We start from the raw sequence: 14487 nt of genomic DNA, 5'->3' as shown, positions 1-14487 counted from the left end.
GCCTTGAAATACATCCACAGGTACACTTCCAGTTGACTCAAATGATGTCAATTAGCCTATCAGAAGCTTCTAAAGCCATGAAAAATTACTAGTAGATGTCCTAACCGACTTACCAAAACTATATTTTGTTTACAAGAAATTTGTGGAGTGGTTGAAAAACGAGTTTTAATGACTCCAACCTAAGTGTATGTAAACTTCCGACTTCAACTGTAAGTAAGATGTATATCCATTTTGAGACATGACATGTAGTATTTTCATATTGTAGTATACGCTTTCGTATTAATTTGAAATTCATGATTTCTCACAAAAACAAGCTTCTCTGAAATGTCAATGGAGCTTATACCAAGCTTTTAATTTTAAAATACTTTTACATTTAATTCAGCTTGTGTCATGCTAACTTCGCTTTTTGTGACACACAGAAACAACTTGGGAGACGACGACCACAAAATGTAAAATCCTCAAAAGTTAAGAGAAACCTGCACCACTATGTCAACACTGATTGGTGCTTATTATCGGATGTATTCAGATACGAATTCTAACTTTTTGAATATAATGTTAATATGTTAGAGAAAGACCCCACTGATTCAGAACATGAATGTTCATATTTGTCTTGGTAAAATGTATTTTGTAACATAAGTGAAATTGTATCACTTAATTTTATCACCACCCTAGAATGAAGTACGAGGAATGAGCCAACATGGCTTGTGACTGCTACTGGTTCTCTTTGACTGTTATTGCTGCCTGTCGCTAATTCAATAGGGTTCGGGCTGTTACTCTATTGTTGTAGCCATTGCTAATGATATTGCTAATGGCTAATTAGAATTGCCCCATGAAGAAGCCAAAGTCACATCATGAATGTGTGTGTGTGTGTGTGTGTGTGTGTGTGTGTGTGTGTGTCCTTGCTTACAGTGGCCAAGTTCATAATAGTCTTGTCCCTCCCTTCGCTGTCTTCGTCGTCCTCCTCGTCGCTAAACTCGGCGGCGGCGCTTTCTATGAACTTGAAGGCCTCAAGGACAGTGGCCGAGTCAGACATGTCAGGTTTACTGACGGACAGAAGAGAGCGAAAACGAGACAGATGTTAGTGACAACACAAAAACAATGCAGGGCTCCTACACATGCAACCCTACACTGTTTGTCACTGGACTTCCTTGACGAATGCTAGTTATCCATTAGTGATAGCATTAGCAATGGCTACGACAATAGCATTAGCGATGGCAATATTCAATAGCATTAGCAATAGCTACAGCAATAGCTACAACAATAGCATTAGCTACAACAATAGCATTAGATACAACAATAGCATTAGCTACAACAATAGCATTAGCTACAGCAGCAGCATTAGCTACAACAGCAGCATTAGCAACAGCATTAATGATAGCAATAACAATAGGATTTAGCCTTAACCATAGCAATAGCTTTAGCGCCAACCACAACAACAGCATTTAGCACAGCAATAACCATAACAGCAGCAATAGTTCTTAGCAGTTAGCGGTAGCTCACCTGATCATGCCGCTGTCCTTCTGAAAAGATGGCTCGGTGCCGTTGACCATGGGTTCCGGTTTCCTGACCGACGGCCTCTCTCCAGAGTCTCCAGCCAGGCCCAGCAGCGCCCTGACCCTCTGGGACTTCACATCCAAGATGGTGTCCGTGTAGCCCACCTCCTGAAGGTACCTGGAAAGTAAGGCCCGATTGAATGTTACGGGATAGATCGCCTAATAAATTCAAGATTTTATACGTAGAGTGAGAAGTGTCTTTAAGCACTGATCTAGGACCAGCTCTAAATCCTAGGTGCAACTTCCATCTACTCTAGTTTTCACATAACATTGCAGAAGCGACATGACTATATTAGTCATATTTTTACGACTGATTATGATATTTGGTGTGTCACGCTAATCACTGTAAATTAGGTTTCAAAACAGACTATTAGAGTCAAGATTAAAGGGATAAAATTACACTTGAAAGTGTTTCTAAAACTATTTTCATTCATATTTAAGTAGAGTTATTTGGAGTTAACTGTATTTAAAGTGGAGTTCCTGGTGTGTTAGTCAGACAGGATAGAGCAGGACATTGACCATTTCAGGAGCAAGATGTACTGGATTAGACAACAAAGACAAAATCCTGGAGAAAAAAAAGGTTTGTTAAAGGCAAACAAGCCATAACTCATCAATATGGCCTACTTTATAGGATACAGTTTCTGAAGAAAACAAATATGTTCCTTTATATACCATAGTGTCCAAAGAAAGCAATTGACTGAAAAACTATTTCCCTCCGAGCAGAAGAAAAAAAACAGTTTTCAGTCACTGCACAACAAGGGAATGAAACAGTACTGCATAATGGAACCAATTAAAACGACACATGAATCGAATCTTAAGCCAACTTAATAAGATCAAATGCAAAATTTCATGAAAGCTCTCCAAAACCACAACATACCTCACTTGGTAGGTAAAACCAAAATCAAGATGACACCCTTCTATCCTGATTCCTTCAAGACGCGCTTAAGTTCTGATGCTGATGCTCCAAGGTCGGCGGTTTTGATAAAACAGCGTCTTGTGCAAGCTTTAACAGAACGAGGGAAGGGGGAGAGGAGAAAAAAAAGTTCCTCTCCGTCTCTTGCTGTACCAGCCTCTCCAGTTGCAGGAGCCCTGAATGCCCCGACACAATCCTCCATTCATGGGCTAACACCATCTCGGTCTCGGACACTGTGCTTCGTTACACAGACACACACCAGAGACAATACACACACAACACACACATTTCCTCTCAATGAGACGCTGCATTCACATTCCTTCATCCATCCAAGGACGTCATCCAAGGATAATACAATTTAGTGCCCAGATTTATTGCTTGATCTATTTTGGCAATAAGCACATATTCTTGCTAACATAAGGCCTTGTATGCTGTAGGTATTGGAGCTATGTACAACTTCCCAATGGGTAAAACTGCTCATAACATGCACAGAGGAACATAAATTAGCCAAAACCTAGTATTTATTATTAAAACAATTTTAGTTCAATTGTTGAGAAAATTTCAAATATTTTAGAGCCAGAAGTCAATAGGTGTAACAATGAATGTTGGACTCTGATCAAGTGTCTGTTGAACTTTACTTTGTCTATTTTCTTCTTTTAACTGTCTTCAGACTAGCTGCACTCCATGATTCTCTGCTCTGCCCTCTTCCTATCACTCTTCACTATTTTCCCCCCTATTCTTTCTCTCTTCTCTCTGTCAGGTCCGGTTCAGTGAGTTCATGGTTCTGATGGGGGGAGTGAGGGACCCTGTCCCTTGAGTGGTTCAGTGCCTGCCTGTAGCTGCCGCTCATGTCACTGTTTGCGACACACACACGCAGACAGATACAACATACACACACACCCTCTCTCTTATCCCATTTGAGGGCTTGGTTGCCATTTTGAAACACACATACACACTCTCACACATGGACTTTATTTTAAACACGCTGACACACACACACACTCAGATATACAGTGGGGAGAACAAGTATTTGATACACTGCCGAATTTGCAGGTTTTCCTACTTACATAGCATGTAGAGGTCTGTAATTTTTATCATAGGTACACTTCAACTGTGAGAGATGGAATCTAAAACAAAAATCCAGAAAATCACATTGTATGATTTTTAAATAATTAATTTGCATTATATTGCATGACATAAGTATTTGAACACCTACCAACCAGTAAGAATTCCGGCTCTCACAGACCTGTTAGTTTTTCTTTAAGAAGCCCTCCTGTTCTCCACTCATTACCTGTATTAACTGCACCTGTTTGAACTCGTTACCTGTATAAAAGACACCTGTCCACACACAATCAAACAGATTCCAACCTCTCCACAATGGCCAAGACCAGAGAGCTGTGTAAGGACATCAGGGATAAAATTGTAGACCTGCACAAGGCTGGGATGGCTTACAGGACAATAGGCAAGCAGCTTGGTGAGAAGGAAACAACTGTTGGCGCAATTATTAGAAAATGGAAGAAGTTCAAGATGACGGTCAATCACCCTCGGTCTGGGGCTCCATGCAAGATTTCACCTCGTGGGGCATCAATGATCATGAGGAAGGTGAGGGATCAGCCCAGAACTACACGGCAGGACCTGGTCAATGACCTGAAGAGAGCTGGGACCACAGTCTCAAAGAAAACCATTAGTAACACACTACGCCGTCATGGATTAAAATCCTGCAGCGCACGCAAGGTCCCCCTGCTTAAGCCAGTGCATGTCCAGGCCTGTCTGAAGTTTGCCAATGACCATCTGGATGATCCAGAGGAGGAATGGGAGAAGGTCATGTGGTCTGATGAGACAAAAATAGAGCTTTTTGGTCTAACTCCACTCGCCGTGTTTGGAGGAAGAAGAAGTATGAGTACAACCCCAAGAACACCATCCCAACCGTGAAGCATGGAGGTGGAAACATCATTCTTTGGGGGTGCTTTTCTGCAAAGGGGACAGGACGACTGCACCGTATTGAGGGGAGATGGATGGGGCCATGTATCGCGAGATCTTGGCCAACAACCTCCTTCCCTCAGTAAGAGCATTGAAGATGGGTCGTGGCTGGGTCTTCCAGCATGACAACGACACGAAGCACACAGCCATGGCAACTAAGGAGTGGCTCCGTAAGAAGCATCTCAAGGTCCTGGAGTGGCCTAGCCAGTCTCCAGACCTGAACCCAATAGAAAATCTTTGGAGGGAGCTGAATGTCCGTATTGCCCAGCGACAGCCCCGGAACCTGAAGGATCTGGAGAAGATCTGTAGGGAGGAGTGGGCCAAAATCCCTGCTGCAGTGTGTGCAAACCTAGTCAAGAACTACAGGAAACGTTATGATCTCTGTAATTGCAAACAAAGGTTTCTGTACCAAATATTAAGTTCTGCTTTTCTGATGTATCAAATACTTATGTCATGCAATAAAATGCAAATTAATTACTTAAAAATCATACATGTGATTTTCTGGATTTTTGTTTTAGATTCCGTCTCTCATAGTTGAAGTGTACCTAAGATAAAAATTAGACCTCTACATGCTTTGTAAGTAGGAAAACCTGCAAAATCGGCAGTGTATCAAATACTTGTTCTCCCCACTGTATATATACACAGTCATGGCCAAAAGTTGAGAATGACACAAATATTAATTTTCACAAAGTCTGCTGCCTCAGTTTGTATGATGGCAATTTGCATATACTCCAGAATGTTATGAAGAGTGATCAGATGAATTGCAATTAATTACAAACTACCTCTTTGCAAATGAACTGATGAACTTGGTGACAAACAATGCCTTTTCCAGCATGATGGAGCACCTTGCCATAAGGCAAAAGTAATAACTAAGTGGCTCGGGGAACAAAACATGATATTTTGGGTCCATGGCCAGGAAACTCCCCAGACCTTAATCCCATTGAGAACTTGTGGTCAATCCTCAAGAGGCGGGTGGACAAACAAAAACCCACAAATTCTGACAAACTCCAAGCATTGATTATACAAGAATGGGCTGCCATCAGTCAGGATGTGGCCCAGAAGTTAATTGACAGCATGCCAGGGCGGATTGTAGAGGTCTTGAAAAAGAAGGGTCAACACTGCAAATATTGACTCTTTGCATCAACTTCATGTAATTGTCAATAAAAGCCTTTGACACTTATGAAATGCTTGTAATTATACTTCAGTATTCCATAGTAACATCTGACAAAAATATCTAAAGACACTGAAGCAGCAAACTTTGTGGAAATTAATATTTGTGTCATTCTCAAAACTTTTGGCCACGACTGTACACTGTACGTTCTGCAGCCCATGTAAGTGAGACCGGAGTAATATCGACAAGAAAAACCCTGTTACATAGTGTGGGCTGGCGAGATGAGATTAGGGTTGGGGCTGCGTGGACTATCTGCTGTGCTGTGTGTCTGTGTGTAACAGTGCTCCGACATGTGAAATCAATGACCACTCTGTGGAGCCGAGATGTGGCCACGCCATGTGTGCTGCTGCTGTTGGTGTGCTCTACGAGTTGTGTGAATCATGAGAAGGCATAGCAGAGAGAGCGAGAGAGAGGATTGTGTGTGTGTGTGTGTGTGTGTGTAGTCACTCTGTGTTAGGAATTGCGGTGCTAACCCTAGTCTGTACTTCCATAGATTGTACTGTGTGTGGATGGCTGGGATAATACAAGTGGATGATTCTGCAATGGATGAGCAAAGACACACACACTTATCTCATTGCTCCATCACAGTATTCTCTGTTCATTCCTTTTTCTCTATATGTCTCACTCCTATGCATGCACACACACACACACGCACGCACACACACGCATGCACCCGCACTGACAGAAACATTACATATTTACCTGGTTTGTTTGATATTAATAGTTAGCAATTAATACTTAACAAATAGGACATTTCTGTTCTGTTTAATCCTGTGTTTCTGTAAAGAGATGGTTTCCACTAGTTTCCTGCAGCTCATCTGGGCGTATGGTCACTGGAGATGGCTTGAGCTGACAAATGAGTTAGACTGCATTACAGAGACAATAATGTGTTTTACTAGAGATAGCTTAGGAGTAGAACAATCCCTCATTGTCTCAAAATCATCCTTGCATCTGGGAAACTAAGCCAGAGTGGGGATAAGACAACAACCCTGTGTTGATAACGACAGGATGAATGCAGAGTGGCTTATGATGCTCCTTGGTCTGCATGAGGGGGTTGAACCAACCCTAACTGAGCATTGTTAGTGTCAGCTATATATAGAACTCTGCATTTGTGTAAAGGTTAGGTTACTCGGTCCAACACTTAAGAGTGGGGGTTGTCGACTTCATTATTGCAATAATTAATCGATATTAAATAGAGATGATTGTTTGAAGAAATGACCAAGTCTCTCTCAGTACTGAATTTCCACGCCATTTTTAGCGATGAGGATGGGATCTCTGCAACTTCAACCTGCTCCTGACGATCTGGGTAAACTGTGCACAGGGGATCAGAAATTGGGATCTCAGGGAAAAACCACACTCATTATTGAGCAGCTGGACCCTCCTATGATCTGAAAGGTAGTGGGCATGGGTGGATACCAGAGTTCGGAGAGAGGTAGGCTTGGACAATGTATCAATAAGTGTATGACATTACGAAGATAAAAAATTTTTTTTGAAGGTACGCTCAGAGCAAGTTCTTCCTTAAGAGGGCCACAGCTGAGGTAACTAGCAGGACTGAGTTGATAAGAGTGTTCTTAAGTGAGGTGTCCTTGGGAATGGTTGTTAATTAGCCAGTTGAGGGTAACCAAAAGTCCAGCCCGTAGTACTGAATTGATCACAGTAGGACTGGTGAGGTTTGTGGGAACAAGGAACCAGAGCCTGGTGACACCCTGCGGGGGCACTAGTGCTGGCGAAGTACTATTAGACGAGGGGATTTGCACCCGGTGACACCTGAAAGGACACTGGCCCTGGCGAAGTCTAATTATAACGTGTTGTGTTAGTTATGTGTTTTTTAGTGTGTTAACAGGTATGGCCCAGGTTACTATTTTTAGGTGTTATTGTCCGTGTTTTGATATTCCTGATACTTAGAAAACACGAGGTAAGATAGGATTTTTGGGACTGTGTTACAAAGTTAGATAGCAGACATGGGCATGCTGTAGGTAGTTTTGCACATTTGGATAGATGGAAGATACTCTATACCATCGTAATCGCAGTAGGCGATATCCCAGTGTGGATACAACAGCCGTTGTGGGACCACTAATTAGGCAATATTTTGATAATGGTATGGGTTTCCCTGTTTATATAGACAGGGTATTGAAATCTAAAAACAGCCCTAACCGGTTTTCCTCGTCTGTCTCATTCCCCTCTGTTTTTTTGTTTGTGTTTTCTGTGAATGTGATACGAGAGTCTGTGAGGGAAGTATGTTTGGGGAACAGTACTGTGTGAATGCGAATTAGAGTGTGTGAGGGCAGAAATAAGTGTTAACTTCTTGACGCACGGATCCCTTTAGCGGGATAATTTTCGTAAACAACCGCTGAATTGCAGAGCGCCAAATTAAAAAAAAAATACTACAAATATTTATAATCATGAAATCACAAGTGAAATATACCAAAACACAGTTTAGCTTGTTGTTAATCCACCTATTGTGTCAGATTTTGAAAATATTTACAGCGAAAGCAATCCAAGTGTTTGTGAGTTTATCAATCACTAGACAAAACAGTAAGAACAGCTAGCCGCAAATTAGCTTGGTCACGAAAGTCAGAAAAGCAATAAAATTAACCGCTTACCTTTGATAATCTGCGGATGTTTGCACTCACGAGACTCCCAGTTACACAATAAATGTTATTTTTGTTCGATAAAGATTAGTTTTATAACCAAAAACCGCCATTTGGTTTGCGCGTTATGTTCAGAAAACCACAGGCTCGTTCCGGTCCTGAAAGGCAGACGAAAATTCCAAAAAGTATCCGTAACGTTCGTAGAAACATGTCAAACGTTTTTTATAATCAATCCTCAGGTTTTTTTTAACATACATAATCGAAAATATTTCAACCGGACGGTAACCTATTCAATACTACAGAGAAAGAAAATGTTGAGCTACATCTCTCGTGTGCAGGAACTAATCAAAGGACACCTGATGCGTTTTGAAAAATCTCACTCATTTTTCAAAATAAAAGCTTGAAACTATGTCTAAAGCCTGGTCACAGCCTGAGGAAGCCATTGGAATCTGGTTGATACCCCTTTAAATGGAGGAGGGGCGGGCAATGGAACAGGGATTTTTCCAAATAAAAGGCACTTGGATTTCCTCAGGTTTTCACCTGCAAAATCAGTTCTGTTATACTCACAGACAATATTTTGACAGTTTTGGAAACTTTAGGGTTTTTTCTATCCTAATCTGTCAATTATATGCATATTCTAGCATCTGGACCTGAGAAATAGTCCGTTTACCTTGGGAACGTTATTTTTCCAAACATAAAAATTCTGCCCCCTAGCTGAAAGAGGTTAATCTTACATTTGGATAATAAGATATGTAGCGTTATCTTGGGGTCCGTTCAACACTGCCCATCATAGAATATCAAGGGGTGGTATTATTAAGTGCTAGATGTTATTTTAGAAAATAGCTGCAAGTCTATAATTTCTGGAAGTCTAGGAACCGTTGAGGATACGTGTGGAGCATTATTCCCACAATGTATGTTGTACATTTGGGCATTACAAGTTAATCTTAAAATAACAGATGTTTAATGAGTGTGAAGCAGAGGTTGGTATACATTTTTTGGGGGTAATATTGATAAGGAGGGTTGATGTAAACTTAATAAGTGTTGACAGTATGTGAATGGTAATACAGTGCCTTGCAAAAGTATTCACCCCCTTGGTGCTTTTCCTATTTTGTTTCATTACAACCTGTTATTTAAAATTATTTTTATTTGGATTTCATGTAATGACATAGACAAAATAGTCCAAATTGGTGAAGTGAAATGGAAAAAAATAACTAGTAATTTTATATATAAAAAAAAAATAAACAGAAAAGTGGTGCGTGCATATGTATTCACCCCCTTTGCTATGAAGCCCCTAAATAAGATCTGGTGCAACCAATTACCTTCAGAAGTCACATAATTAGTTAAATAAAGTCCACCTGTGTGCAATCTAAGTATCACATAATCGGTCACATGATCTCAGTATATATACACCTGTTCTGAAAGGCCCCAGAGTCTGCAACACCACTAAGCAAGGGGCACCCCCAAGCAAGCGGCACTATGAAGACCAAGAAGCTCCCCAAACAGGTCAGCGACAAAGCTGTGGAGAAGTACAGATCAGGGTTGGGTTATAAAAAATAACTGAAACTTTGAACATCCCACRCAGCACCATTAAATCCATTATTAAAAAATTTAAAGAATATGGCACCACAACAAACCTGCCAAGAGATGGCCACCCACCAAAACTCAAGGACCACGCAAGGAGGACATTAACCAGAGAGACAACAAAGAGACCAAAGATAACCCTGAAGGAGCTGCAAAGCTCCACAGCGGAGATTGGAGTATCTGTCCATAGGACCACTAAGTCGTACACTCCACAGAGCTGGGCTTTGCGGAAGAGTGGCCAGAAAAATGCCATTGCTTTAAGAAAAAAATAAGCAAACACATTTGGTGTTCGCCAAAAGGCATGTGGGAGACTCCCCAAACATATGGAAGAAGGTACTCTGGTCAGATGAGACTAAAATTGAGCTTTTTGGCCATCAAGGAAAACGCTATGTCTGGCGCAAACCCAACACCTCCCATCACCCCGAGAACACCATCCCCACAGCGAAGTATGGTGATGGCAGCATCATGCTGTGGGGATGTTTTTCATTGGCAGGGACTGGGAAACTGGTTTGAAGGAATTGAAGAAATGAAAGGAATGATGAATGATGTATGGCGCGAAATACAGGGAAATTATTGAAGGTTCCAGAGATTTGAGACTGGGAAGGAGGTTCACCTTCCAGCATGACAATGACCCTAAGCATACTGCTAAAGCAACACTCGAGTGGTTTAAGGGGAACCATTTAAATGTCTTGGAATGGCCTAGTCAAAGCCCAGACCTCAATCCAATTGAGAATCTGTGGTATGAATTAAAGATTGCTGTACACCAGCGGAACCCATCCAACTTGAAGGAGCTGGGGCAATTTTGCCTTCAAATCCCAGTGGCTAGATGTGCCAAGATTATAGAGACATACCCCAAGAGACTTACAGCTGTAATTGCTGCAAATGGTGGCTCTACAAAGTATTGACTTTGGGGGGGGGGGTGAATAGTTATGCACGCTCAAGTTCATTTTTTTGGTCTTATTTCTTGTTTGTTTCACAATCAAAAATATTTTGCATCTTCAAAGTGGTAGGCATGTTGTGTAAATCAAATGATACAACCCCCCCAAAAATTGTTTTTAATTACAGGTTGTACAGGGATTGTTTATTTTAGACGGGGTCGATTCCACTTAATGGAACACGGTATTATCTGATGTGTCTTGAATAGGATTCTTGCTTCCAGGACTGATGGAAGTCCAATACCGTGTGTTTGTTAATTAAGGGAGACGTGGAGACCATGTCTCAAACAACTTTTTATTAGATGCCTGTGATCAAATATCACTGATTCCTTATTAAGCTGAGAAATTGTCTACTATGGTGGAAAAATTGCAAGATTATGTTATAATACTTTTATTGCATGAAATGGTTGTTTTATGCAACATAATAGTGTGTTCTATATACTGTGTGTGTGTTCTACTGAGGATGGCCCTCTGGGAGATAACACTGACAGGAGATTTAAGATGTCTTTTGGGTGATAAAACCTAAAGAGCATTCCAGAGCATGAGTTAATGTTTCTGTTCTATACCGTACCAGGGAGAGATGGTCCTAGTTTGGAGTTGGAGGGCCAGACACTGGTCTCTACACAATGAAAACTGTTGACACAGCAGATACTGTCTGCTATGTATTATAGGTATCTTTCATACAGATCTTAACCTTGTGACATTCTGTATATCGGTTGTTTGTTATGTAGGTTTAAAGGGGTGTATCTTGGCTATAAAATACCTTTGTACATTTGTCTCGGGGCTCTCAACGAATCTGAGCGTGAATCGTCGACCAGCCATGACCAGCCATCATTATCGTAGAGCACTCAATCGATTCACTTTATATGTGTGCGTTGTATTGACCTGCTCCCTTATTAATGAGTGAATAAAGATTTAGTTTAAGTAGAACTCTGACTTGTGTGAGAAGTTTGTCTCCTCATTTGATAGTAAAGAAATTAACCACCACACTACATTTGCGACAGAAAACAGTATTACATTTAGAGTGGCAACAGGAACAATCTATGGCGAAAGAGCTGTTGGATGTTGGTCTAGTAATGATAACAGGATAAGTTTACGTGGTTATGAATGGAGAGACCAGTCAAATAATACGATATGGGAGTGAATTGTCAGACTCGGTGGCGAGATACGTTGCACGCTAAATTAAGAGCACATAAACGTTGGGGTACATTAAAACAAATGATTAATGATTTGAGGGAGTACAATGGACTTATCGTTATGTTTTGTTTGTAGTTAAAACATTTGGGTTGCTAATTATGATATTAGTATAGTGAATGCTAAAGAAATTGACACTTTCTCTTCCAGGAGAATGGTGTAACCATTTCTCTCTCACTTTAAAATGTCTCCTGAGGCTATGGTCTTGGGAGACGGGTTAGTGATATTCAGCAGTTTTATAGGTATAAAAGGTATCCGGATTCGGTGTTAAAGAGGAGTTACCAAATTAAATAAGGCAATTTCTGTTTGTTTTTACCATAGGGTTTGCAGGCACCCACACACTTGCTATGAATATTTATTTGTAATTTAAAAACTACTATGTCTGATTTATTGTGAGTGTTCTATTTTATCTTAAAGGGACATGCACACACACAGAATTTTCTGAAGTTTGTATTTTTTGAGTTTTAATTGAACATGTGAATTATTCTGATAAAATGTTTTGAAGAAACTTACTGTGAACCTGGAAATAGAAATGTATGAAATGTTGACTGTTTTTACATAATTAATCTAATATAGACAGAAACACTTCTTTGAAGGGTTTGAATAACCTCTGACCTCTGTCCTGACTTTCTAGTGTGGTTTGATCGCCCTCACTGGAAAGCCGAGAGATGATTGGATGATGATTTAAAGGTCATATTTAATACCGATTTGAATACTGATAAATACGGAGAAGTTTTGTAACTAATAGGACCACGAGAAGGATAGACCTGTCTCTAGTCTATTTTTACTATAAAGTTATGGGTACAAATGTTTTTTTTTGTTATTAACTTCTCTAGGGTAGGGGGCAGCATTTTCACGTTTGGATGAATAGCATACCCAAATTCAACTGCCAGTTACTCATCCCCAGGAGATAAGATATGCATATTATTAGTAGATTTGGATAGAAAACACTCTGAAGTTTCTAAAACTGTTTGAATCATGTCTGTGAGTATAACGGAACGTATTTAGCAGGCGAAACCCCGAGGACAAACCATTCAGATTTTTAATTTTTTTAGGTCACTGTCTTTTCAATGAATTTTCATTGGGAAACCAGATTTCTAAGCGAATTGCTTGCAGTTCCTACGGCTTCCACTAGATGTCAACAGTCGTGAGAAATAGGTTGATGTTATTCCTTTGTGTAAGGAAGAAATACGGCCATCTTGAAGTCGAGGCACACCAGGTGTCCTGGACATGCGCTTCAATCAAACAGAAGGCATGCTACATATCGTTTTAATCCTGTATTGAACACATATCATCCCGTCTTCAATTTTATTGATTATTAACATTAAAAAATAATTTGTCGTCACGTTTGAGCAAGTTGGAACCGGTGTTTTTCTGGCTCAAACGCGCCAAATAAAATGGACATTTTGGATATATATCGACGGAATTAATCGAACAAAAGGACCATTTGTGATGTTTATGGGACATAGTGGAGTGCCAACAACAGAAGCTCGTCAAAGGCATGAATTATATTTTTATTTCTGCGTTTTGTGTCGCGCCTGCAGGGTTGAAATGTTTTCTCTCTTTTGTTTACTATGGTGCTATGCTCAGATTATAGCATCGTATGCTTTCGCTGAAAAGCCTATTTGAATTCTGACATGTTGGCTGGATTCACAACCAGTGTAGCTTTAATTTGGTATCTTTCATGTGTGATTTAATGAAAGTTTGATTTTATAGTAATTCATTTTAATTTGGCGCCCTTCATTTTCTCAGGCTTTTTGCCAAGTGATACAGTAGCGTCTTGCCTAAACGTAGATTTTTGGATATAAATATGAACTTTACCGAACAAAAAATACATGTATTGTGTAACATGAAGTCCTATGAGTGTCATCTGATGAAGATTATCAAAGGTTAGTGATACATTTTATCTCTATTTCTGCTTTTTGTTACTGCTCTCTTTAGCTGGAAAAATGGCTGTCTTTTTCTGTGACTTGGCTCATACCTAACATAATCGTTTGGTGTGCTTTCGTCGTAAAACCTTTTTGAAATCGGACACTGTGGTTGGATTTACAACAAGTGTAGCTTTAAAATGGTGTAAAATACTTGAGGAATTTAAATTATGGGATTTCTGTTGTTTTGAATTTGGCGCCCTGCAGTTTCACTGGCTGTTGACGAGGTGGGACGCTAATGTCCCACACAAATAAAATAAAATGTTATTTGTCACATACACATGGTTAGCAGATGTTAATGCGAGTGTAGCGAAATGCTTGTGCTTCTAGTTCCGACAATGCAGTAATAACCAACGAGTAATCTAACCTAACAATTCCACTACTACCTTATACACACACAAGTGTAAAGGGATATGTACATAAAGATATAGGAATGAGTGATGGTACAGAACGACATAGGCAAGATGCAGTAGATGGTATAGAGTACAGTATATACATATGAGATGAGTAATGTAGGGTATATAAACATAAAGTGGCATAGTTTAAAGTGGCTAGTGATACATGTATTACATAAAGATGGCAAGATGCAGTAGATGATATAGAGTACAGTATATACATATACATATGAGATGAGTAATGTA

General features: G+C 40.1%; 1 protein-coding gene across 3 annotated transcripts in view; it reads right to left on the bottom strand.

Moving 5' to 3' along the window:
* The window catches only part of strn (striatin, calmodulin binding protein), an 83462-nt gene that overhangs the window by 17348 nt on the left and 51627 nt on the right, over nucleotides 1-14487 (bottom strand). For all 3 annotated transcript variants that reach the window (XM_070436860.1, XM_023982588.2, XM_023982595.2), the window contains exons 5-6: nucleotides 1501-1671; nucleotides 908-1043 (exon numbers count right to left, since the gene is read on the bottom strand). In XM_070436860.1, the coding sequence (XP_070292961.1) occupies nucleotides 908-1043; nucleotides 1501-1671 (307 nt within the window). The remainder of the gene's footprint in view (nucleotides 1-907; nucleotides 1044-1500; nucleotides 1672-14487) is intronic.

Source organism: Salvelinus sp. IW2-2015, linkage group LG1 (assembly GCF_002910315.2).
Source record: "Salvelinus sp. IW2-2015 linkage group LG1, ASM291031v2, whole genome shotgun sequence".
In the NCBI taxonomy this organism is placed as follows: Eukaryota; Metazoa; Chordata; class Actinopteri; order Salmoniformes; family Salmonidae; genus Salvelinus; species Salvelinus sp. IW2-2015.
This window is presented reverse-complemented; position numbering and strand designations above follow the sequence as displayed.